The sequence below is a fragment of the Festucalex cinctus genome, chromosome 10, assembly GCF_051991245.1.
Source record: "Festucalex cinctus isolate MCC-2025b chromosome 10, RoL_Fcin_1.0, whole genome shotgun sequence".
In the NCBI taxonomy this organism is placed as follows: Eukaryota; Metazoa; Chordata; class Actinopteri; order Syngnathiformes; family Syngnathidae; genus Festucalex; species Festucalex cinctus.
Genome location: NC_135420.1, coordinates 17,411,485 through 17,439,463, shown reverse-complemented (window position 1 = coordinate 17,439,463; position 27,979 = coordinate 17,411,485). Strand labels below are relative to the sequence as shown.

General features: G+C 41.1%; 1 protein-coding gene across 1 annotated transcript; it reads left to right on the top strand.

Moving 5' to 3' along the window:
• The first annotated feature begins 15 nt into the window (after window positions 1-15).
• qsox1 (quiescin Q6 sulfhydryl oxidase 1) lies at window positions 16-27,979 on the top strand. The gene is made up of 13 exons (XM_077534636.1): window positions 16-674; window positions 1,451-1,551; window positions 2,259-2,307; window positions 2,505-2,607; window positions 3,288-3,378; window positions 3,461-3,606; window positions 9,712-9,846; window positions 9,925-10,054; window positions 16,782-16,904; window positions 18,171-18,309; window positions 19,784-19,960; window positions 25,220-25,381; window positions 26,150-27,979. Exons 1-13 carry the CDS (start codon window positions 389-391, stop codon window positions 26,860-26,862), a joined length of 2,355 nt encoding a protein of 784 aa, XP_077390762.1. The 5' UTR covers window positions 16-388; the 3' UTR covers window positions 26,863-27,979.

The window sequence follows — 27,979 nt, the reverse complement described above, 5'->3', positions numbered from 1 at the left end:
GTGTTCTTATTTTGAAACCCGGATTTGGCTGCCCGTTTATTTCCGGAAATCGTGCCTAATGAACGAGTGTAATGAAGTGCTTGGATTAATGTAAGGTTCCGTGGTGCCGCGTCATAGATTTACCATCATTTAGCCGCACCCAGGTTGGAAAACCGAACAAAATTACGCCGAAAAGAAGTAATCGTCGATGTTTCGTCTCTGTACGTGACACTTGCTACTTGCTTTAGCGTGTCATTTCCGTCCATTTACCGTATAGGCTAGTGTAGGGGCGCACGCGAAATAATTGGATGCTGTGCGTTAGCGGACGGCAACTTGCCGCTGTGTTGAAAAATTTCTCATTGGTGGTCAACTGTGCCTTCGAGTGACAGCTGTGACACAACCTGGGAAGATGGCGCGGTGCTACAACTTTGCCACGTCCCGTTTCAGCGGAGAAATCAACAAATACCACCGACACGTCGCCGTGCTCTGCCTGAATTTTTGTCTGATTTTGCTGTCCTCGGTGGAGGCCGGGTTGTACACGGAATCCGATCAAATCATCGCGCTCTCCCCGGACAATGTCAAGTCTGTTTTGGTCAACTCCAGCTCTGCTATAGTGGTGGAGTTTTACGCGTCGTGGTGTGGACACTGCATTTCATTCTCGCCCGTTTATAAAGGTCTAGCAAGGGATATTAGAGGTACGTAGAATCTTTCTATCTATCTATCTATCTATCGTAGCTGATCGTATTTTATCATCATTGTTTATGTTAGTTTACCTCATCTGATCGTCTCTTGTGTTGTTAGTTCATCTGATTGTACTGAATGTTGTTTGTTATAACACCTTATCGTACGTGTTGTTATTGGAGCTTATCTCCTATGTTATGATGTATGTTATTGTTATTGTATCATATCATATTGTAAAGCCCGTATATCAGTGGTGTCCAAACTCTGTACTCTAGGGCTGGAGTCCTGCAGGTTTTGGATGTTTCTCTTCTCTATCACACCTGAAGCTCATCAACACATTGCATAAGCCTGATAACGATCCTGTTCATTGGAACAGGTGCGTTGTAGCAGGGAAACATACAAAACCTGCAGGACTCCGAGCCTCGAGGACCGAATTTGGACACAACTGCCGTATGGTTAAGGATGACAATCATGACACCATCACTGATTTTCTTCCTGGTGCTTTATTTCTATCTTGCTTGCTATCTTTCTATCTTATGACTGAACCATTGAATTAAATCAAAATATGCAATTGCAATTTTAATCAGAATCCTATGTTAAGACTAGTGGGGATGCATAGAAGTTATATAGTATTGTGATGTCAGTTGCAGTCGCAGTTCCTTTTTTTAAAAAATGGCTCTTCGTTGAAAAGGGTTCGAAACAATTTTCCAACTAGATAAATACAATGTGATCTTCTCCAGCCGATCTGTTGATAATAATAAATGTTATGTTCTTTGATGTTCTCTTTCAGAGTGGAATCCTGCTGTTGACTTGGCAGCTATTGACTGTGCAGATGAGAATAACAGGAAAGTCTGCACAAGTTTCGGCATCAGAGGATTTCCAACTGTGAAGGTAACAAATGTCTCCTTCAAGTCATTGGTGGTCTTGAGGTTTAAATTTTACAGGTTAAAGAAGTCAGGCGTGAGTTTGATTCCAGGTTGTTTAAAGTCATTTATTGGCAAGTTCAAGTAAAGTCTTCTGCACCCTCTCACTCGCATGTTGTTACGCTCCAAGGGAGTGGGTGTGACTTTAGAAAATATTATAATTATTGGCGTCATGTCAACAGTAGCAACCAAGCCCTTTTTCTCATAGTACTAGTATGTGATCTTAATATCATTCATTTAGAATCCTAACATTAATTGCATGATGTTGGTCTGTATTTACCAATGCAGCTTCCAGATCAGTTAGCATTCAATAACTGTAGAGGGAGCCAAGGCGACATAAGTTTTGTGATTTTGACATTTCCTCAGATAAAAAAAATCAGCTTTAACATCAAAACCTTGCATGTCGCCCCGCTCACTGTCAAACAGTGAAGTTGAATGAAACAAAGAGCTCCTTCTTTACCATTTCACAATGAATCTTAAACATCTGCAAGTCATTTTAGCCAGTGGGGATTAAGGGGTCGAGGTGGGCAGAGGGGGGGATGGCTGTGTGCCAGCCAAACTTTGCACAACGTCGCTGTGCTTCTCTCATGGCTGTGTGAGGACTGTCTGATTTGATCTCTCCGCTTCCTCGGCTTTCAGTGTAACCCAAAACTCTTGTTTTGTTTCACCTCCCAGTTCTTCCATGCATACGGCAGGGAGGATTCTGCTGGAGAGACTTTTACAGGTAAGGTATCATAGTACATAGCTTGATATTTATTTTTGCGGTTTTAGCTTGTGCCTAAGTTTTGAGACCGTGCGAGTAATAATTTTGATGTGGATTGCATTTTAATGGGACAATTTTGCAACTAGGTGACTTCTGGCACTGTCTTAAAACAAACAGTAATGTTTAATGTCCAATATTTGATGTTCACTGACCTCCAGGTTTGCCCCATGATGTCCGGGCCCTTCGCCACCTCATTGTGGATCGAATGGAAAAACACCAAGACCCGTGGCCTCCAGCCTGCCCGCCACTAGAACCCACCAGGTAGACAAAAAGCACATCATGGCAAACCCAGGAAGTCCCCTTTAAACACTTTGGACGGCTGTGGCTCATTTGGTAGAAAGAGCGGGTGGCCCAGTGACCGAAGGGTTGCCTGTTTGAATCCCAGCTCTGCCTGGCTGCAGTCGAAATGTCGTTGGGCAAGACGCTGAACCCTGTCTTACTCCTAGTGGGCTTGGCAGTGCTTTGCATGGCAGCAGCATTGGTGTGTGAATGTGTGCATGAATGGGTGATTGTGTTTGAATTATATTGGTTCATGTTAAAAATGTCTTCCAGCGTGCACTTCTCTGTATGCAATCTCTCTTGTTATTCAAATTTAGCCTTTGTTTAGTGTCTTGTCTTGTCAAATAAAAAAATATTTGCTTTTCTACTGTTTGCCTGAAAACAGAACTGTAGAAGTCATCCTCAAGATCTCGTGGGAGCGTTCAAGCTGCCTTGTTTTCACACAGATTATAGTAACACGCAGATTCTAATGTTGACACGACAGTAAACGATAACAGGAAGTGAGATTCAGCAATGGTTTTTCTTCTGCTTATTTATATTACAAAAAACAGATTTCACCCTCTAATAATCACAAATATTTATTTATTGAATAAAGCATTTTTAAGCAAAGATTGTAGAATGGTTCCTCACGATCAAAATGCAACTTTGGTTTTCATCCCTAGCCAAGCCGAAATTGACATCTTCTTGGAGACAAACAACGTTCGACACCTCGCCCTGATCTTTGAGGATGCAAGCTCGTACATTGGCCGAGAGGTAACTAGCATCAGCCTCCATCCATGCTGTATACAGTACATTCAAAAAATGCAATCACATTTGTATTCCTTGTGTGCATTAGGTGACCTTGGACTTGTTACAGTTTGAGAACATTGCAGTGCGGAGGGTCCTGAGCACTGAGAAAGACCTCGTAAACAAATTGGGGGTAACTGAGTTTCCCTCCTGCTACCTTTACTATCCTGGAGGCAACTTCACCAGACTCAAAGTGTGAGTTATTCAACTTGTGAGGTTTTATTTTGTCTAGGAAACAGTGGGCGAGTCAAAATTCTCATTTTACACCTTATTAAACCATAATGAAAAGCAAAAACTGGTTGGACGTATGTACATTAATGTGCTGGCGCTACTTAAGGCACACCAGCTTGCTAGCGCTTCAGCTGCCTGCTAATTTTGCTAAATTGCACACTAGCACAGTGGCTAATAGCAATTATCGCCTCCAATAAGAATACAAGTATTGTTCTCACAAAGGGATGATGACTAGTAATTAGCAGATGATGAAGATGCCATGCTAATTGCTAAGCTAACCCAAGATAGACAAGTAAACGTTAACTAAGGGCTTGGGTGGTCGAGTACACTATTCACAGAAGTCTGGCTGGAGCCATTTCTTTTTTTAACAGTAGGCAAATTCATAAGTGTATGGAGAGACAATTATACACAATAATTGATACACAAAATGAATTGCGTTAGATTCGGGCGTACATCAGCCAGGAGGAGTGACCTAGATCAAGGGTGGCAAACTGCGGATCTCGAGGGCTGGCGTCCTGCAGGTTTTATAGATTTCCCTACTCGAAGTGCAGCTGATTCCAATTAACAGGCTCGTTATCAGGCTTCGGCAGAGCTTGCTGATGAGCTGATCATGAATCAGCTGTGTTGAAGAAGGGAAATATCCAAAACCTGCAGGACTGCGGACCTCGAGGACCGGATCTCGACACATGTGCCTAGAAGATAAAAAATATATTAATATTGGATATATATAATATCACTAATGTTTACTGTTTGCTTTCACAACACTGAGTATTTTGGCTTTTGCAATCTGGACAACAAATACTCTCAAAATTACATTACAGTCAGTCAATCTCATCTTTTTTTTTTTTCTTTTTTTTAAATCAATTTAGCGTTGCTAAAGAAGCATACAACCAATTCAAAAATACAAAGTTTAAACTGAAATTTATATTTGTGTTTCAAATTGCCTCACTACAAATTTTTCCACACACAATTTTTCCAAATGGCTTGCTGCTATTCACAGTGTGAATTTATTTTGTTTTATTTTTAATAAAAAAGAAAAACAATGTGTTATATTCCTGGGATTAACGTGTTAAAAAAAAAAGTACTCCTCATCTGAAGTCACTGATTGGCAAAACTGCTCCTCAAAGAAAAAAAAACAGTTTGAGCCTTGAGAGTACTAGATTTATTTCACATAAAGCGCTTCAGTCCAACACCTTTTAATAGTTAGGCATTAATTCCTTGGTGTTAGTACCAAGGCCAACGTTATTACCTATTAGCTTTTATAACAGTGTAGTTTAGTCCAATTCCGCACAGAGCTGTAAAAAAAAAAATGTTTAAAAAGGCGAAACATCCAAATGACCTTTGATATGAAAATCCACAATTTTCCTCTGACATTACAACCACATCACACGTGTAATTCGACAAACCTGATGACCTTGGGATTTTTTTTTATAACAATATGTTGATCATCTCTCAGATGAAGGAAGAGCACCTCTGCTCGTAACCTCATTATTTATTCAAATGTCAAGGGCACACAACAGTTTTAGGTCGTTCCCAAACATGATTCATGGAGTGATGTCACTTTCAGCACTAATCGATCGGACAGCGGCTGTGAAAAAAAAATTGTTATGAAGGATTGTCATGTAGTGACGGCTGTTTCAGCTCATAAATCGACGCAACAGGAATGCATTACATGGCCGAGTTCCAACTGCAACTTCCTGTTTGCAACTTCACATTTATTATAAGCGGAGGCCAATAAATTGACAAGCGGCAAACGAATGTGACTAGCGATTGATTGAAATGGTTGCTGATAGCCAAAATATGTAATTTTTGTGTAACCTTTTATGTGCACAAACTGGGAGCAGAAACTTGTTTGGTAAATATAGTGCAGCACCTAATTGAGAACTGAGATGGACACTTGTCAATAATGATTGAATAAAGAATAGGACAAAATCAGACTTCAAAATTTTGACAATACCAGTTACAACCTTAGGAATTGAATAGAATAATTTATATAGCCTCAATTGCAACTTAAGTTATAAGTTCAGTTTTCATGGATACAGGGATTTTTTTTTTTTTTTTTTTTTTTTTTTTTAATTGTCCTGCCTGATACCAACACACATTTCCACATGGAAAAAAATACAATACCCGAGGTCCCGGGTTAACCAGTCCAGAGACTTGTGTAAATAAGAATAGGACAACAAAATGAGATTAAATAAATATGATTAAGACATATGACGCTTATTAGCAATTTGAATGTGCAAATTTGCCCATGCTCCAAAAACAAGCAGATGCAGAAGAATGAAAATTCTTGAGGCTTGAATTTCACTTGACATTCATAAGGTCATTTTATGCTTGTCAAAAATAATAGTGTTAAAAAATAATGCGTTCAACATGCAGGGGAGAATGGGCATGAGGCAATGATTGTAGTTTTGAGTGAGTAGTTTAAGTTTTGGTTGTGAAATAAATACTGTACTAAGTTTTGCAATCAATGAATAACCATTTTTATACATTGTGATCTCAGTATCAATCCAAAATAATTATCGTTAAGTGAAACAAAGCAAAATAAAAACAAATACAAATACATATGCAACAAACTGTACGATCAGATATAGTATCACACTAACACTGCATATTCATAGCATTTGATGAAGATTCATAACAGACTAAAAAACAGGCGACAGGTAACAATTTTTTGTTGCAAAATACTAATAGCGAACTCCAAGCATGAATATAAATAAACCTTACATACTTACAGAATTGGCATGTTAATGGGTATTTGAGAGCTACCAGTCCAGGGTTTCCCCCGCCTACTGCCCAGAGCCAGTTGAGATAGGCGCCAGCACCCCCCGCGACCCTTGTGAGGAATAAGCGGTCCAGAAAATGGATGGATGGATGGACCGACGTTATCGGCCATTCATGCCATTTACTTACTGATAATAGAACGGCCACAAGAGGGCGCCGGTGACTGTATCGGCAGCCGTCACAATTACTACTCTTGTCCGGCAGTTCTCAAATGGGGGGTACGCGAATACACTCCAGGGGATAGCAAGATTTTAAAATAAATTTAAAAAGCAGGATCCATGCAAAAATCCTTTAAAAATAATTAAAACATTTTATGTAAATATTTCAGAAAAATCTAAGTAAATAAAATGAATTTTGTATTCAGTAGGCTATTCAATTTCATTGTCCCAACAACCCAGTTTAAAAACCACAATGGTTCAACCCAAACTGTCATATGCCATCTAGGATCATCTTTACTGATACCAAAGAAGGACACTTATCGGTGATATTTTTTTATGTACACAAATCTTTATTTGTAAATAATTCTTTTCTCTTTTTCTTTTCTTTTTTTTTAAAGTCTTTTGATTTCCAAATAGGTCAGGAGAGACCAAATGAAGTTCCAAAGTTTAATAGATCAGACAACGATAACTGCTTTTTTTGTTTTTGTTTTTGTGGGTTTTTTTGGGGGGTAGCCAAAAATGTTTTTCACTGGTTAGGGTGTATCGTTGGCTGGAAAAAAAATATATATATATTTCACAGGGTGTACATCACTGAAAAAAAGGTTGACAACCCAACCACTGCTTCTAGTCTATACCCTCAAATAAGGCCGGTATCAGCATGTATCATTATCGCCTATACTGGAGATTTGTGTCTTAATACTTATCCATATAGTATAGTAAGTTGAAAGAATCTACATGCACGACCTGCAACCTCACAAATCAGTTACTGTATTGTAGCGTGCGTCGCTGGGGAGCTTGGAGGTGCTCCCAGCATGCTTTGCGGCACTGGGGGAATGAAAGGGCGTTTAAAATGCATGTTCTGGGTGAATTGTTTTGTTAGTTATTGGTTCAGTTGTGTTGGTTTGTGATTGTGTTTTTTTAGGTTGTTGTTTTGTGGGGATTTGATTTTTCTGTGACACAATAAGTGGATGTAACATGGAAATGAATGACTTGCTTGCATTTTGGCCAGTTGAGGAGTGGGCCTTCGGCTTACAAAATAAATGTGTTCATGTTACCTCACTGCCTCGTCAGCGCCACAGTATATTGAGTTCACCTCCATCAACACCCCACAAGTGTATATTCCCTTTGCATTTTGAATTGCATAGCACACAACAAGTTTGCGTCCTCATTATCTGAACCCTATTCATGAGACTACTTTTAAACATCTGGCCTCTTAATGGGATCAGAGCATCAAAATTGCTGCCATTATTCACTATCATAAAGCAGCCGCCGATCGTTCCTCACCTCGCAAATCCATCTGCCGCTTGTGCCTCTTTGTCTGGTGCTTTCAATAACTTGGCATGCAAAAGAGGACTCTTTTTAGTTGACAAATGCAAAGAGGAAATGATTTATTGCCGATGTATTTATTCACCCTCCGCGTCCGCACTGTACAAGAGTGGGGGGAGGTTTTTTAATTTCTTGCATGAAAACAATGCCATTGCTTTTCTGGCTTCACCTGCGCAGCGGCAGATGGCATCCCATCATCGCTTGAATGTCTGATTGATCCTGGGAGAGACGCGCTAGTGTGTGTCTGTGTGAGAATGCGCACATCCGTCATGCATGTAATGTGCACTGCTCCCAGGTGAACGAGTCTGCCGTTGCAGCCCAGGGGGGGTGACTGGATAAATGGTTCTCCTCCCTCTACGTGTGCAACACTCCCACCAGGCCCGCAGGTGTAATTGAGTCTGGTGTGAGTGAGCACGGGCCTCCTTTTAGCTTCCATCCACCTTATTACCATCCCCTTCCACTTTTACGATGCTCCGTCTTCCCTCCGTCCCGCACAAGGGGAGAAAGTCAATGAGGGTGCAGGAAGGAGCGCTGCGGCGTTTTAGCGCGCGGCTCCATAATCGATGATCTCGCCCGCTAGCCTGGCACCAGCTGCCCCATCCCCGCAAATGTTTTCCAGTAAGTGTGTAAAATATATGGCCGCAAAAAAAGCGCAAGGGGCTATAAAGCATTTTTATAACACTAGACTTGAAAACAAAAAGAGTCCAATGCATTTTGTTTCACAATCCCTGCTTAGCGAATAAGCTGCACGTTGCCAAATGTGTTGCCTGTAAACGTCTCCATCCTTCTGGGATTCACTCGCTTTCCGACCAGTCGTTGGCAAGGGGCGGGGCATGATGAGGGCTTCCTGATTTGAGCCAAAGTTGTCTACAAAGGTTTTTAACCACACAGTGGTTCGGTTTGGTGTTGTATTCCACTGCTTGATGTCTAATTCATGTTTTCCGTAATTGATAAAACCTGGTAAAATGCTTTTGTAATACACTTTAATGCAAAATTCATCTGGTTAATTGATTGAATAATCGTAGACTAATCAATTCTTAAGAATATTAGAATATTAAAACAGTCATTACTGCATGCAAAGTGATGTGAATGGAGAAAAATCAATCATACAATAACAAAGATAATTAAAAAACAAACAAACAATAAATGAATTAGGGATGGGTGAGTACCGATACCAGGTATCGGTGTCGGGCCAATACTAAAGTCCTATTTCAAGGTTTCGGTACATGCGACGGCACCCGTAACCAGTATTGGCCGCCCTCTTGTGGCTGTTTTATAATCAGGAACTACGAATTAGAAATTAGAAGAATATAAAATTGCTGTTAATTTCACGCAATTTTGAGGAAAAATGCTATCTTGGGACGATCAGTTTTGTTGTTGTTGTTTTGGGGGAGAAATTTGCTTGATATTGGTGACCAGTCAAGTTAATTTTTTTTTTTTTGAAACACGTCTTGTTCTGATTTACGCTTTCACTGCAGCATTTTTTGTAGTTTCCATATGAAGGGGAAAACCGACCAACAACAACCATGGCATTTTTGCCACCCTACTTTTTGGGTGCCAACCTTAATATTGAGATCACTAAATTTTAAACACATTGCTGTCTTTTGATTTTCTCCTCTTCTATTAAACAGCTGAATAACAAAAAGGACACAAAAAATGCATACTCTCAAAAGATAGCTCTCAAGATGATTTACACCTACCTTAATTGCTTTAAAAAAAAAAAAAAACTACACTTAAAATGAGTTTAACTATACTAGTACACTAAAAATGTTTTAATTTTGTTTAACCCTTTCTCCCACAGGAACATCGAGGCCCGTACTTTCTACTCTTACGCTCTTCAGGGGCTTCCAGGGGTGGTGCGTTCAGGGAAGCCCGTGCTGGCCGCTACTGACCACATCAGCACACACGCAGAAGAGCTCTGGAGACCTTTCAACAGGCATGAAACACAAACCTTCCTTTGCCTTCTCTATTGTCTCCATCGCAGTGCCTTCAACTGTTTTTAATATTTGCACAGGTCCAGGGTGTACATGGCCGACCTGGAGTCGATGCTGCACTACTCGCTGCGGGTTGAGCTGGCTTCTCATCCTGTCATCACAGGAGAGGCGCTGACTTCTCTCAGAAAGTACATCTCAGTCTTGGCAAAGGTGGGAGAGAGAGAGAGCAGTGCATACCCACACGCACACATAAACTGATTCAGGCTCATTATTTTTGCGCTTTTAAATATTTAATGCAAGTTGAAATCTAATTTCAGGAAGATCATCTGAAGTGAAAACATGTTGACCATGTTTGATTTCCCTTAACTCTCCTAAGCATCTTTTTTTTTTTTTTCCTGTGGGTATTTGTGTGTTCAGGATATCTGCTTCATGTAGAATGATAGTGTAGTTAAAGCAGGTCACCACTAGATGGCAAGTGAGACAGAAAAATGTCAGACTCAAGCCAGAGAGCATTACAGCTCTTGTACAAGGCTACAAGTACACTCTAATAAGCTCTAATACTAGTATAGAAATCCAGCTCAAGTTACTATTACAAACAGTACAATAAAGTTTAAGTGTAGAAGGAAGTGCAAATTACATTTTAAACACAGGTGTATCGCAATAAATTAGAATATAGTGGAAGATGTCATTTATTTTAGTACTGTTGTTCAGTTCAAAGAGTGAAACTCATATACTGTCAATTAGTTCACAATTTATAATTTTATAATCACTATATTAGAATATTATCAACATTTTTAATTGGCCTTCTATGAATTAGTGTGTAGTTATAAGCAGGAAATAAGTGATGTAAAAGAAGCACACCCTCAAAGAATATGCATAACCTCCTGACGACCAGCAATTCAAATTTGTCCTCTGTAGTGGACATTTTCAAACCTGAATATCTCCCAGCCTGTGTATACGATTGAATTAACTCCTTTTGTGCTCAATAGAGGACATTCAGAGCTTTCCAATGATACCAAATGTGTAGGGGTGGGGATTTGCTACATATGATTGCATCATAAAAGAAAATGGCTTCCCTCAGTGCAAGCACTTTTTAGGAAAGAGGAAAAGTGTATAACACTTATTATTGAACAAATTTAGGCTTTAAATGTTGTTAGCATGTTTTCTATAAGACTCTTAACAACACATTAAAGTATTGTTTGAATTATTTTAACTGTATTTGAGCCTAGCATTTAAGTTTTTAAAAATGTCCTCTGTAGTGGACACATCATAGCTTAAAAATAAAAACTTTTTTTTTTTTTTTTTTTTTTTTTTATATTTTTGCAGTATTCCAGTTACTTCACAAAGATTCTGGAATATCAAAATAAACATGATTGGACAATATATTTTTTTCCCTGGTAGTCAGTAGGATATTTACTGTTTTCAAAAGTTTAAATGTTGTATTGTATATTCTAGCGGATGAATTGAGAGGGAGCGTAAAGACTCTCATGGGCATTGTTGACCCTCTTGATTTTGGCTCCCTGGAGTATTGAAGCGTGGCCGCCACCCACAAGCTTTGCATTGATGCGGCCTCATTAGAAGCAAAACCTGTCTGGGATAACCCAGCGTCCTCCACGTCACTCCTTGTCCTCCCGCATTTGAAACTTTTGACTTTCTCTACCTACCAATCTTCCACTTTGTGTCGTTCATCCTCTGCCTGTCCTGGAATCCTCTTGTGGGGGATTTTCGGAATGCCACTTGTCTTTTCCTCTCCCTTTTCCCGCTCGGGCTATGACTCTCTCCTTCCGTCCTAGAAGTGTGCCAGCCAGCCAGGCAAACATGTTGCGATGATGAGGTCTGACCCGCTCGCCTCGTCCCTATTGGCCGTGCACCAGGCTGTCTCACTGCCACCAATCTCCCTGATTATACGGCACTCTCTAGGGAGGCCTTGTAGCAAGCTGACGTGCGTGCGCGCGACTGCGCGGGCCACGCGCCGTGGCCTCCCATTAGCTCCCGTTTGTTTAGTCAATAGCAGCAGGTCCCTGTGGTATTTTTAGCCCGTCGCACCCCCTCCCCAAACAGAGCGCCGGTCGGGGCTTTGTGTGGCTAAGCCGGCTGTCATGCTCGCCCACTTGCGAGGGCCCTTGTTGACGTTTGACTGAGCGCTCGCGCCACAAAGACGATCCATTCATCCAGTTAGCTTGTTAGGCGTACTTAATGTAAGACAAGCGGGGTGTTGGTTCTGATCAAGCTCAACAAATGCTGAGACAAACACATTACCGCTGGCTTCTTCTTAGACTTGGTGTAAAATCTGAACTGAATTGACTAATGGAAATACATGTATTTGAAATTTGCACAGAGGTGACAAATATATGTTGATTAAGGGATGTCCTCTTGGAGAAATAACACAATATGTAAAAATGTGACACCTGAGCTCAGTGTGTGAGTCATCATGTGAAATGATTAAAAGTGACTCATGAGGGGTCATTCGTCACATTTGGATTCAAGCACTTTATTCATCTCAAAGGCGTTCATTTAGCCCCTATACATTGATATTAATGATGCATTAAAAAAAAACAATCAAACAAAATTGAATCTTAATTAATACTATTGTGTCAAAACTCCAAAATCACAGAATAGCCACCATGTTGGATTCTAACTTTTTTTTTTTTTTCAGATTGATACCAGTACAAGTACTCAACTCATGATACAGATACCAAGTTCTGATACCACTAGTACTTTTGATAGATAATATTTCCCAAAAAAACAATGGCAGATAATTTTAAACAAAGAACTATATATATTCCTTAAAACTGCATGAAATTAATGACAATTTTCTATTCTTTTAATTTCTTGTTCCTGATCGCAAAGTGGTTACAAGTGGGCAGTTGGTAATGGTATCGGGCACCGTTGCGAGTACCTTGAAATAAGGCCAGGAATCAAGCCTGATACTGGTTTTGCCCAGCCTTAATTCTAATATAAACATTTGAATATGTTGCATGGGATTTTGCACTGTTAAATTAAAATACCCTCTAAATGCTGATCAGATCAAAATAAAACTGACCCTTCATGTGTAGCACATTTTATTTTTTTTAATATTTTTTGCCAAATATGAATCATATTTAAACTCCTTTCTATACCAAAATCAAATTGGACCCTGTCAAAATGAATATCAGCATGATATTCTTAATATCAATCCCATCCCTTTCGATCCTGCTACACATTATTAAATAAACAATCCAGTTGTACACAAAATTACACCAACAAGCACATTACTTACTCTAAAAACAAACAAAAAAAGATCCTTGGCAGAAGTGATGTGATAAAAATGTTTTTTAAGATTATAGTCCTTAAAAAAACTGATTATATCACAGCCATGTAAGAAAAATGAAGGGAACACAAACAATAAGGATTTCTATATGTCCCAAAAACAAATAGAAGGAATTTTTTGGGTGCCTGATGATGTTTTTGTGTTAGTACGGCTTACTGTGACATATCATAATTTTATCGTAAAGGCTGTGTTCAGAAGGTTTGTCGCTGTTTTATGGTAATCTTCCTTTGTCCAAGAATTCCGTGAAATGTTTTTGTTATTCACCATCAAACCTTTATTGCATTTCCTTCCAAACATGTTCACACTGGCTTGCGCTTCCCATTTGCACACGCTCATAATATTTTACTAGATTTACGGTCTTGTCGGACTCAAGCCGGATTTATGAATCCTCTCTACATGTATATGAGGATTAAAAAAAAAAAGTGGATCTTGGGATACGTGAGAGCATTAAAGGGAGGTTTTTAGGGATTACACCGCCAACTTGTTTTTCTTGAAAGAAGACCACAAGAGCAACAAATGAAAAAAGAGGAGTGATCTAAATGGATGCAAGCTCCTCAAGTCATTACACTCGAAAAACAGTAGTGTTGAAAATAGCCCAAATTGCGTCAAAAAGGGATGATATAATTTTCTGGGTTATTCATGTAACCCAAAACGTTTGGCCAAATGAAAAACCCACAAAACGACTATATTGTTGTGGGTTGATTTGAGTATCATTTTATGTATTTTTGTACTCTATAAACAATTGGGTCAAAAATAACCCAAATTGAGTCAAAAAGGGACTGACTCAACTTCTTGGGTTATTCATTTAACCCAAAATCTTGGGTCAAATAAATAACTCATAAAATAACCATATTTATGGGGGTTGTTTTGTTTCTTATTTCATTTATTTGTTGTACCTACACTCGAAAAACAGTTGGGTCAAAAATAGCCAAAATTGGGTCAAAAAGTGACCAACACTATTGAGGTATCCATTTTACACCAAATGTTGGGTCAAACTGATTAACTGGTTGGTTTGTGAGTTAGTTTATTTACTTGTGTACTCGCAATTTAAGAACAGTTAGGTCAAAAACAAAAAAAACAAAAAAAAGGATACCAAAAAGGGGCCGACACAATTTTTGGGGTTATTCATTTAACCAAAATACTTGGGTCAAAATTAATAACCCACAAAAACAATCCAAAAATTGGGTTGCTGTGCGCACATACAAAAATGCCAAATTTGGCCAAAAATATTTTTGTTTGTTTTTGTGGTTTATGCATATGACACAACTGTTTTGTTCATTTTTTTTTTTGCTTTTTTTTTTTGTGGTTTATGCATTTGACCCAACTTTTTGGATTAATTATATACAACCCCCCAAAAATGGGCACAAAATGGACCACCCTTTTTGACCCAATTTGGGTTATTCTTGACCCAAGTGTTTATAGAGTGCAGGTTCATGCATTTTTTGTAATTTTTTATTTCTTTTTATTTTTTTTAATACTGTCATAGCATATTCGTAAACTGTAAAGTGACAAAGTTGTGTTGTTCTCAAAGATCTTTGTGGACAGAAATGTACAAAGAAAAGCAGTCAAAACATTTTAGGACTAAGGATGTCTTTAGTTTGATTACCAATTTAGTCCTCCAATAGACGATAACTTCACAATTTAAAAACCGTTAAATGCTGGGGAAATCATGTCTGAATTCTTTCGCATGTGAAAGTAACAATTTCCCCAAATCCACCACAATTTTGCACCCCATCATTGATGAATATGTCACATGACCTAAGTGGTTCAGCACCATGGCCCAGTGGCAAATGGTGAGCTTCTGATAGGATCACTCGGAGCATGAAGACATGAATAATGTTGCTTTGGTGATGCGCTTAAGCCCATTACTGGCAAACACCTGCCTCTTCTCTTCTGCTTAAATTCATATGACTGTTTAATGAGCTTTCCTGACTGGTTGTTATTCAGACCTCCGATCCACACCTAAACCCATTAGGTCACTTTCCCAGCAGCAAGTAGCGAACACTAGGCTCCTTTGTTTGTCCCTTAGACACACCACCATGAGTTTCTTTTATATGATTTGCATTGGAACAGCATCCATATTGGTCAACACATATTTACGATGTTTCATTATTTTTGCTGCAGTTTTGAGAGTCGGCACTCTTCCAAACATTCCAATATTCAGAATTTCTCTCCTACCTATAAAACTGTCAACAAAATGCGGCACACAAACCAGCCTGAGAGGGTTAAGTTAAGTGGTGTGACTTCCAGATCCTGTTAAAGCGTGATGAATAGAAGCGCGAGATTGTCCCCATATGCAGGTGCACTTAGGTGAACAGATGGTGGGGACAAATAAAAAGGAGTACATTTTTGGATGACGTTTTCTAAATCTCCTCTGAGACTCGTAGCTGGATCTGTTTGCTGTTGGCAAGCATTCACGCGACGCTAGTAACTTTGATTTAAAAATACCTGCAGTATATTATAAGAATTAATTCCTGCCCGAGAGGTTACCATGGTAGTGGTCTATTCGAAAAACTTGTAATGTGTTTATTTGTGAGCAACATACTGTAAACCATTCCAAGGTTGATTGTGAGAACAGGAAGCATGTTTAGCAGACACTTATTAAAGTCTAAAGTGAGTCTTTTGTCAGCGTCTTAAATGTGAAGACGTGCTAGTGTGCGTTTGCATTTAGTCTGTCATCGCCGCTCTCAAACACCCCTCAGCTGGATTTCCTCCTCCTCGCCAGTGTCCCCGCTTTTGCTAGCTACTGTATCGTGTTTCATTCACGGGATATCGCCATGGTAGCAAACATTGAAAAGACGTAAACCTCAGGTGAAAGCCCCCGCCCCTGTTGCCACGGTTGTTAGCGGCTTAGGAAATGCATCTGAACGAAGGAAGCAGCTTAAAGGTGGAATTCTGTCGGAAGTTGCTGAGATGGAAAAACACTCGCGCCGTAATTCAAGTGCAGCTCATAAATGTTGGGAAAAACATTGTCAGGGATTTTTTGTCAACTGTTAATCAAGCTATTACAGTGCTGATTTAGTGCAATTTGTGTGCATCAGTATTGAACGGGAGGGATGAGGAAGTGGCTTATTCAAGATAATAGAATTCTGTTGCTTACAGTTTTATTACTATTTATGCAATACACTGGCCCATAGCCCTTTTTAACTATATTTGGTAACTTTTTCATTCTAATGGACATCAACGTTTGTCATTGGTGAACCTTGATTATCTTCTTTTGTGCGCAATAATTTTAACATTCTTGACATTTTGATGATATTTTATGTCAGCATAGTTCATTCAGGAGGAATTTTGTAGATTTGCAAAATTAGACATTCAGGTAAACATAACACAAGGTCATGTTTTTTTATGTAGTGCTTTTGTCCAAAGCACTTTGCTGTATAAATCTAGTTAGCTGACACACCGATGTTGGAGGTGGCTCAGTGTCTTGTCAATGTGACCTTCCCATTTACTAGAGGACCTCTTGAGCGGCCCATCTTCGAGTAAATAGACATTAATGTGTCATGAATTTTGTAATTTCGCTGAATGAAGCAGATGCTACAAAAACATGGCTTAAAATTGCTGTTACATCTCTCCGTACACGTCATCACGTTGGACTCCATTCAGTGTTCTTTGTGTCCTCTGCAGTACTTCCCGGGCCGCCCTATGCTGATGAACCTGTTGAAGACCCTCAATTCATGGCTACAAGCTCAGACCGGTGACCAAGTCTCATATCAAGCGTTCAGTGAGATCCTGGAGAATTCGGCGCAGGTGAGTTTTGACAGGACAATTCGTACAAACGTAAGGTGGATTAATGGGGGGAAAAATTGTGATATACATTCAATGTGTTTTCCACTCAAAATGGAGGAAATGGGGGAATAGATTTCTTTTAATATTGAAAAAAAAAAATCCAGTCTATGCTGCCGAACCACAACTGTGCAGGGATAATTTAAAAATGTGTATTATTGTGGTTATAGTTCCATTTCTGCCCTGTAGATCTTTTTTCACGGCAATTGCATCCATAGATATCTGCAAGAACACTAGATGGCTCGTGTGCGCCGTAAGCCAATAAGAAGTAACTTTGTCACAGAGCAGCCATCTTGGGACAGTTCTGCTCGAGCATTCATAACATTACAGTCGATGGAGCACAGACTGTTGGAGCTGTAGACTGCTCAACTCTCATTTTAATTTTTCTTGTTAAGTATTATATTTTTCATCCTAGCCACGTAAATGAAGATTGTCATAAACCAGTTTTTAATATCGGCAACAATTCAGCGAGTTATAACCGACTACAGCGCACCAGAGCATTCGCCTGTCCTAAGATGGCCGACTAGTGATGATGCTGCCGACTACGTTGAGCAATCTAGGGTTCTTATGTCTATGGTTGCATGATCAGCCACACCACTAAGTTTCTCATCATGCGGGTGAACTACCCATTTAACAGCAATTAAAATATTAACTAATTAATAAACCTTTCATCTCACACAGTTTGTGCTTTATCTTTCTTTCAGTCAAAATTGATCTGAGGTTTAGATTTTATTTTATTTTTTTAAATATTATGCTGATGTATTTAATGATATACTTCATAATGAGACTTTTCAATATGTATGAAGGTCCTATTGTCCGGAATGAAGCGAATTGAAAGACTCACTTACTCAGATCATTAGCTTTTAGCCGGCCCGATCAATGAATCAATGAATCAATGAGAAGGTATGAACTGACTTCACTTCCGAGGAAATGGACTTCGCGCACGCCCAAAATCTTTACTATTGACATGTGAGTAACCCTGTCAATCACAGCCGTGGCGAGAGAAACGACTTTGTGTCAGAGGGAATATGTTGTCTGATTCAGCCGCGACTCACGGTTAGCTATCAGGACTGCCCGTGTTCATTAGCGCAAGGCCGAGCCATTAACCTGAGATTGACTTCTCATTGATCAAGAAAACTACACGTAGCAGCTTTCATTCAGTTGAACAGGTTTGGAGACGGTGACGGCGATCCATTTTTAAAATCCTTGTCTCGCTTTCGTTTCTTTCAGGCTCCAGATGCTGCTTTGCCCGAGGGGGTGAGGTGGGTGGCTTGCCAAGGGTCACAACCCCACCTCCGACGTTATCCTTGTGGCGTGTGGACGCTCTTCCACATTCTCACAGTCCAAGCCAAGAAGGCCGACGGCTCAGGTGCACACAACTCAGGCATACTTTGTGCTACCGCGGGCCATTTAGAGTTCACGAGGAGGAGGGGGGCTGTGGATATGTCTGTGTTAGGGGGGGGGGGGGGCAAATTAGCTTCTTTTAACGGTGACCTGATTTAACTTCACACACAACCATCCAGCCGTTAACACAGAATGCACACACATATACACAAATGCATCCAAACTTTGGGATTATACACTTGCCAACTTTTGGTCACAGCTGCATTGAACCTAATTGTGACTGTGTGAAAAGAGATTATGTTAGATTAGTGGAATGTGAGTGGTTAATAAAACAAGGCAGATGACTGGAAGCTCCACTTTTAGCACGCATGTTAATCTCTCTCTTCAACACACACACACACACAGGGGTTAATCCCGGGGTTTATGGGACCATCATGTGACCTGCAGATGGACCGGCGAAAAGGGGTGTCCATCTGGTACCCCACGGACCACCATCTATCTCACAGGACAGATACGGGCACATGCGATACGACATAACCCTCATGCATGAACTCACAATTTGAATGCGGTATTGCAGGTGGGGACCCGGGTGGATCAGGCACTCTCTCCGAGCAGCAGTGCGGTTCATAACTAAGCCAAGAACAAAAGCAAATTACTGCCGGAAAAATATGTTTGTGGACTGTGGAGCTCCTGAGACAACAACCTGGCCGCCATTCACACAGAGGGTTAACTTCCTTTAATCTCCAGATTGGAAATAGATTATTCATCTCAATATGGGGTTAACCCAGCTCTCTGTGACTCCTGGCCCACAAAAGCGTGGGAATCCAGGAAGCTGGTGCACAAGTTTGCGATTTACAGTGCCAACTTCATAGTAGTCTTCATGTGTCATTAAAACTTGAGCTTGTTAACAGTAAACAATTAAACATACAAATCTGAACATACTATATCAATCCTAATACAATGTAGACTATAGATTTGGCCTATATTATAGATTAGGCCGTCTATTATCTGCCTTAGAGTGAAAATAACTTCAAGTGCATCTGACCGCAGCGCTGCAGGAAGCTAACGAGCTGCGACTGGCTAGCTAGAATGGCTAAACACACATTCAATGACGCAGACCTTTAAATCATTAATCCTTACTTTCATGTCGGCGTATAAAACAGACTTCTGACAAGTATTGTTATCACGAGAGGAGGACGAGGAGTAGCTAATCATGCAACAACACACCAAGCAAGAAGAGTGAACAGGAGGAAGACAGACAAGTCATGCTAACTGCTAAGCTAACGTGAAATGTTGAATACAAAACACGAAAATAAGTGTTTAAGTGCGTACAGCTCACATTTAACAGATGTTTGCCTGGAACTGCAAAAGCAAATTACCAGTTAATTAGGTAATAAGTGTCTATAGAAGGGAAATAATAATTCAGCAGTTACACATGGAAAACGGTGGGGGGGGGGGAAGCATTTTTGTGCAATATTAATGACCAAATCCCCTCCCAGATCCCATGGAGGTGCTGAGTGCGATGACGGGCTACATCAGCAATTTCTTCGGCTGCAGGCCGTGCGCCGAACACTTCAAGAACATGGCCGCCGAGAGCCTGTCGCAGGTGAACACCTTTACTGACTCCATCCTCTGGCTTTGGTCCCGACACAATCGGGTCAACAACAGAATAGCAGGTAAGAGCGCACATTCTGCTGGTTTTCCAGCAACATATGCACATGTTGAATTTGTTAACCATGTATTAATCACAATATTCAAATGTGAGATTGCTGATGTACACCTGTTGATGATGGTCTACACCCTCCCTCCGCTGACCTTCATAGTTACCTCACAGAGTTTGTGGGGAAGATTTAGGCTCCATCTTCCTCACATGGTCAGTGGGTCGTCTTAATACGACTAGAGACGGTGCTGGGTGGTGCAAGGACGGATCCTCAGATCAGACACCAGCTGTCACTATGTCTTAGAGCCCCCCGCCCCACCCCACTCTTAGAGTATCATCGGTCTCTGTGTCACCCATTTTCTCCCGACCGCCCTCCAGTACTACCATCCCGTCCTCCTCGTATATCGTCACTATCGCTTGCCCCTTTTCTCATTTGTCTCGTTTGTTTTGCACCTCCTCGCTGTCCTCTTGCACCCATAAACTGCTCAGTTTCCTCAGGATTTTGAGGAAGATCTGTCGTCTCTATAATAGGGAATTTTGAAGAAGAATCATTCAGTTGATACTTTTTTTTAATTGGGGCATATAGTCAAACAAACACTGATTTTATTTAGACCACTCACTTGTTTGTTTTTGTCTCCTTTGTATTATGTCATACATATGTGTAGAGGTATTTTATTTTATTTTTTGTTAAAGGAAATTCACATCAAAAATCATTACAATATGTTCTATGTGTAGCCCACTAATCTAAACTGCATTTTGATTAATATTGAATTAAGCAGAAAAATTCACCTGTACAAACAGATGGATTTTCCATCTCATGGGGGGCCATTTTGCCACTTATTGTTGACTAAAAATGACATCCCAATTGCTCAGGGTTCAGGTAATGACCATCACATTGCCAAAGGGCTCAGCTTGTGAACGTCACGTGACCAAAAACAGAAAACAGGTGAGGTGTGATTGGGTCGTTACCTGAGGCCAGAGTAGCTGTGATGTCATTTTCAGCTGACAGTAAGTGACAAAATGGCCGCCCCCTGAGATGGATAAAAACGGGTGGATTTATCCGATTAATTCATAATCCATAAACACAATATTAATCTGAACACTGTGTTTATACTAGTGGGGCCCATATTGTACTCTACAGAATATTTTTTTTGACTTGCGCTTTAACTAATAATAATTAATTGGCTCATGCATGTTTTTTTTTTCTCCTAAGTTCATTATTTTTCAACTTTCTTCAGCCTTTTGACTAACTAAATGACTTTTTAACATCACCTGTTGCTTTTGCATCCTGACCGTTTGTAAGATTTTATTAACTTGGACTGGGTAAAATATGCGTTTGCGTAGATAGTGTTAAGGAAAAAAACACTTTCCACTCTCGTTTGACTGTATAATCAAAGTATATTACACTTAAAAGAGCAAAACCCTCCTCCCTCGCCTTTGTTCCCGTGATTTTATTAGGCCCCGCGCCGTCATTAACAGCCCACTTTGTTAAATCACTATCTTTTGTTTGTGCAGACCGCCCCCCTCTTCTATCACTGGGACAGCTTGTGTCCTGAACAGCAGGGGCTAGCGGGACACCCGCCTCTGCGTGTGTCTACTCCCCAGACTATTCAGACCCCCCCCAGACCACCTCAATCCGTCTTCCCTCTCATCCTCTGTCTTGTCCCTCTCTCTGTTGCGAGTAGACCCCCAAGCCAACCGTCCCCCGAGACTCATAACCTCCGCTTGACAAGTGATAGCACAGCACCCGGGCAGGATGGCTTCCCTGCACGCACACACACAATTCCCAAGGTATTGTGCGACAGCAGGTGGCAAACACAAGACCCAAGCACCAAGCCACACGATCCTCCCATCCTCCAGTCTGCCCCGCACACACGCAGGTTGCGGCGTGCGCTAGGGGGATCAGTGTGGTGAATCAAAAGGAAAGCGAGGGAGGAAGGATGCAAGCTCTCTCACCCACACAACCCCCTCCTCTGCTTTTCAATTTTTTTTTTTTTTTATACTCCAAAGTGGAGCCGATCAGCCGGCCGGCCGCGCGCCGCCTTTCAGGAGCGGCCACGCATGAAAGAGGAGCTATTTGTAAAGCGGCGGAACAATTAATTTAGCTGGCAACAAAGAGGCCCCAGGGCCCTCTGACGCCACCTCACACGGGCCGCATTAAGAGCGGCAGCAGCTCGGTCCTGTTGCTGCTTGTCAACAGGCTGAGAGGGAGACACATTTCGACACACTGCACTTGGATACAAACTGCACTTGTTATTTTTTGTGCGGCCTGGAGGACCACACTCGTTAGTAGGGGTGGGAACCACTAGCTACCGCACGATACGATATGCGATACAAGGCTCACGAAAACAATTATCTCATAATATGACAATACAGCGATTATCAATATATTGGTCAGGTAATAAATCCACAATAATCTACGATAAAATTAACCTGACAATATTACATATCCATCTGGTACCTCTCCACAGTAATTTCGTCGGGAAAAGGCGGGACATTCTGTACAATAATTTGAGCTGATTGGACGACGCGACATTCTACACGTTTGTTTTAACCAATCACAGCCACGGGTGAAAATTTCGTGTTCGTTGTTGTCGAAAGGGGAAAAGCACGAACATCCTACCAGCTAGAAAAGCATGAAGCGCCCCTCGCTGTTCAACATTCTACAATGAAACGGTGAGTTATTCTGCGAGAACAGAATTAATTGTAGCGTCCATTCGTCCATGTTGGGTTTGTTTGTTAGTCCTGGCGTCGGCGGTGGCTTCCTGGTTTCGTCACAATTGCATATCCCGCCCCCAAACACAATGTTGCCATTGTGTCGCCATGGTAACTCGGAATTTCGGAAAAAAAGGGAAAAAAATTCCCCGCCGAGGCAGATCGAGCCGCATCTTTTGATGCCTCATTTGTGTTGGTACGTTGTCTGAAAAAATCTGGTAAATAAAGAAAAATAATAAACGCCGTTTTCTAGGACAGTAATATGTGCCTCCTTTGCTTCGAAAGCGGTCGCTCCGCTACTGCTTTGCTCCACAGCAGTCACATGATTAAATCAATATTAATATTCCTCAGAAATTGTGTGCTTCAAAAAGTCAAAACTAAAATGTGTTTTAAAATTTTAAACTTGAAGATATAATACACATTTTTCATAGAAACATACAAAACTGAGTCACTTGCTGGACAGTAAGCTCATGAGTCTTATTCGCCTGAAGACTTTCCCCTTCACTCTTATGAGGTGCTCCCCCTAGTGGCCTACCAAGTAAGTGCTCAAAAAATAATTTGATTGCATACCAACTACAAATATCAATACTTGGCGTTGGCGCATCGATAATCTATCGGGAGGCAAAGATCACGCTTTATTGTAATATCAATATCTCGTCACACTCCTAACTAGTCAGCCATGTTGTATCAGCTCGACATGCTTTGAACCCTACCTCTAGAAATATGACCTCATAGTAGCTGTTTTTTTTCCCATGGCAAAATGTCAACATCAAGTAGAGCTCCCTTGAGACAAATAGGAGGAAAAAAATTGTGGTCCAACTCGTGTTATTGGTGTCGCAAACCGAACATCAGCTGCATTCATCCCAACAGCTGGATGATGCTGCGTGATAGGTGATCTCCACTCAACAGAGTCGATGCCGAGGAAGCTGGTTTGCCTTGCTAAACAATACATATTTATACCCGATGAATATGTATGAGATAGTGATGACGGGCCCACGCTGGCAATCTCAATATGGCCGCTATGGCTAAAGTCACCCTGGCCGCAAACATGGCAGTGTGATTAGAATGAGGGGAGCGTGCACGCGTGCGCCTGTTGGCGCATCCTCCCATCCACCTGCTGAAATGTATAAAAGCCACACACGCACACACATTCCCGCTTCCAGGCTCCCAAGCTCCCAGGACAGAGTGAAATAAATGTCTCTCTTATGTAAAGCAGCGTATGCAGAGTTCATCTAAATGCATATGATTGAGATTCACGCTGAGCAGCATGGGGAAAAGGGGTGGGACTAAATTGACGGCGCCGTAAAGTGACAGAGCGGCTGTGTACTCGCACGCACACGCAATAGTTTGTGGGTGACGACAAGCAATTTATGACGAGATTCTGGCCTGAGTGTAAGGTAGCCGAGTGTATGCGTACACGTATTTACATACAAGATATGGGGTGTGTGTGCGTGCGTCGTCTTGGGTAAGCTTTGTAACTTAAATTAAGGCTGAGAGAATAGTTGAGTTTACGAATTGGTTCGTATACAAAAGTGCAGTCAGTGTTAGCAATTTGGTGGAATCATTTTTGTCTGAATTGATGCAATGTAAAAATCAGTTTAAAAAATAACAGTTTCAAGGCTTATTTATTTATGTCCCTTTTTAAAAAAAAAGCACAATTTAAATTAAATTAAGTTTTGTTTTGTTTTTTCAAAGGGGGATTAAAATTTAAAATCAGATTTTTGTAAAATACATATTGCTGGGAAGTAGTCTACTCATGACTGTAATATTTAACATTAGAAAGATTATATTATATATAAATAATTAATATTTCGCCTGGCTTTTCGCATGGTTTCCACCCAATCAGAATTTTGTGAATGCATGAATTGCAATCTACGTTTAATTGTGGTTAGCGTGATGCTAACAGCCAAAGCAAAGATGTTCAAAGGAGACTTTTCCATTCATTTGGTGCATATGTGCCCTCCTCCGAGGCTTCTGTTCTTCTCATGTTCAATTTGAGGATTGCACTTCGCTTTCAAAGGGCTGCGAAGGGACCAGACAGGTGGTCGTCACCACTGAGGTCTGCTGCCTCACCACAAGCCATGCGTGTGTGCGTGTGTTGGGGAAGCTGTCCACTTTGGTCACATCTATTATCTCACCAGCCCTCCCACTGGGACATCCCTGAAGCCCATTGATCATTGTGAAGACACACACACACACACACACACACACACACACACACACACACACACAACCATATCAATCGCTAGATTACATGCACACAAACACAGACAGGTGATTTACATACACGCTCTTAAAAGAGCTCCATGCACATATGCATATAGGCACCAAGATTTATGTGGGCGAGTGACAAGATGAAATGGCTTCAACACAGATTGCATCCAATCCTCCGAGCCGCACTCGTGTCCTCAAATCAAACATGCCAACACATCCGCGTGCAACAACTTTGCGTGACCTTGTGCTTGTTGGAACCTTTCTGCAGAATAGTACAACATATGGCCGCCAATCCAGTTTTCTTTTCATGAATGACTCGATATTATTCATCCTCTTTGTCGTGCAGGTGCTTTGAGCGAGGACCCCGACTTCCCAAAGATTCAGTGGCCGCCTCCTGACATGTGTGCCGACTGTCACACAGTGAAGGACAACGGAGACCACAAGTGGAACAACCAGAAAGTTCTGACCTTCCTTGGGGACTACTACTCTGTCGAACGCATCCTCACAGGTAAGATCTGGATTCCGTCTTGTCGCGTTTTGACTCGGGATGTAACGATATCCAAATGTCACGATACAATATTATCGCGATATGAAGCTCACAATACGATTATTTTCACGATATTGTGGGTAGGTTGGCGATATTTAAAAAAGGGTCACAATGTTGTAAAAACAAAAAGTGCTCATACTAAAAAAAAACACACACACAATATTGTGCTTTTGTACATAACAGCAATGTTATTATTAGAATTATGTTTTATTATTATGTTATACTGTTAATGCACGCACACATTGAGCTCCTCCACATATTGACTTGCTTCACAGGCATATTACGTTCCACTTCGTTCTCACAATTAGTGTATATTTTAAACATAGAAGGGCCAAAACATCCCTAATGAAAATTAATTTGCCCTAAAAAAAAAAAAGTAGCCACCAGAGATTTTCACCAGAATGGTAATGGTTGGGAAAATTTATTTCGTTTTTGGGGTCTCTTGAAAAGTGACAATTTTCGGTTGCCAGCCCGACACCAGCGACATGCAACTTATTGCACGTCTTATTGCATGGGAATTATCGTGATGATGATTTTTCAGATTTTTCTGTGATTGTGCATGAGTTACTGTGGTCAAATATTGATTGCATAAAGGGTTCTAACTGCCCATCTTTGGAATTTGACATTCCTTGAAGCCTCTTTTTCAAGAATTGTAATAATTTGAGGTTCCACTTTATGCTGTATTAACCCAAACTGACATACGCACATGTTTCTCATTTGCCTCTTTAGACTACCTGGAAGACGAAAGTGAGGTTCTGGCCAAGCAGAAGGCAAAACGTGCCCGCATGCAGCAAATTTTGGAGGCTCAGAAGCGTGTGGAAAGAGAAGCCAAAGAGGCCCTGAAGCTGAACCGTCCTCGTCCAATGCAAGATATGGTGGAAGAAGAGGAGGAGGAAGAGGAAGTGGTGGCAAATGAAGAGGACGACGTCGCCGCAGCAGCCCGAGTGGAAGGTAAAACCCTCGAACCGACACCGTGGGCCGCCGGAGCGGAAGCCAAGCCGGGCTCGGACCGGCGACAGAACGCCAGGAGGCCGAGCATCGTGGGGATGAAGGTGCGAGACACGCAGGAGGACATCGTGGACCTGGACTCGTTCGTCAACCAGCACTTCAAAGCCAAAGCGGCGGAGATGGTCACCACCAACCGGGTCAAACAGCGCACCCTGCAGAGGAAGCGGGAGGAGCGGGACGCCGGGCCCGGCGCCGGGCTGGGCGTGGCCGTCCTGGATCCGGACGCGAGTTCCGACGAGGGCGCACGCGCGCAGAAGCGAGAACTGTCGGGCCGGAGGGGCCGCTGGATGTCCGTGCTGAGCATCGGCTTCTCCAAAGTGGACGTCAGCTTGTGCGTCATCCTCTACTTCCTGTCCTCCATGTGCCTCCTCGCCATGTACCTCTTCTTCAAAACACGCCTTCGTTTGCGGCCCGCCAAATTATCAGTACCCTGATCACAAGTAAGGAGATGCGTCCAGATTAGCCCCGCCCACTTAACTGCTTCCTATTGGAGACCACATACACATGTTCGCTGCTGATCTGGTTTTGTGCTTCAAGGCACGTTTGGTGCCTGCCATTAATTGAGATCTTTTCAGAAAATGGCGACTTTGTGCGAATGGATGTTTATTTTCATCAATAGAGTTGTGTGAGTGAAGGAGAATCTCGTTTTTTTTATGCTATGAAGGATATTTGAATACATCCACAGTCAATGGAACTACTTGAACTTCTCTACTGTGATTTCAAGTTTTTTCTTTTTAATTTTGCAAGCATTTTATTTCAGATTTTAGGCTATAACATTAGGTACAGCTTTACAATCTAATGCAGTGTTTCACAATCTTTTTTGAGCCAAAGCACGTTGACAAAAATTTCAAAGTACTAATCAACATTTTCTTCCTCAGTGTGAAATTTGGCTGTTTTAGTTGACACACAAAGCTATTATACCTTTTATGGCAACAAATAAAATATACAGGTTGATTGTAGTTGAAATGGAGGTAAACCCAAGCATTTTCTTTACAATAATGTTTTATTGTATGGCATTCTGATAAATATTTGGTCTGTGTAATATGAGTTAAGCAGCTACTAAGTTCAACTAAGTTCAAATGGATTTTTGACGTCTATACTCGTCAATGGCAGTGAATGAGTTGAAATTTGTAAACAGACCTCTGATTGGAGGAACTCTTACTGTAGAGTGTGCTAGTGTACCTAATGAATTGTTCAATGTATATATTTGTTTGAAACCAAAATCCTCACCACTGTTCTTGAATTGCAAACTGATATCCAGTCATTGGGAGATGTTTTTTTTTTTTTTTTCATTCCGTAACTAAATGGCATCGTTTGTTTCATTGTTAAAATTTGAGACTTGTCGTGCAGCTCCCGTGTGAAACACGTCACATCTGAGACGATGACATCACAAGTGCTTGTGTCGTCAAGACGGATGCCAGTAACTAATGTTCTCAATGAAAAAGTACGCATTGATTGTGGACAGGAAGTCCACACTTTTGTGTCTTATTTTGAATATACAGAGATCTGAAACATCTGTATTGAGCGTGAAATTAAAAAGTGTTACCAGAA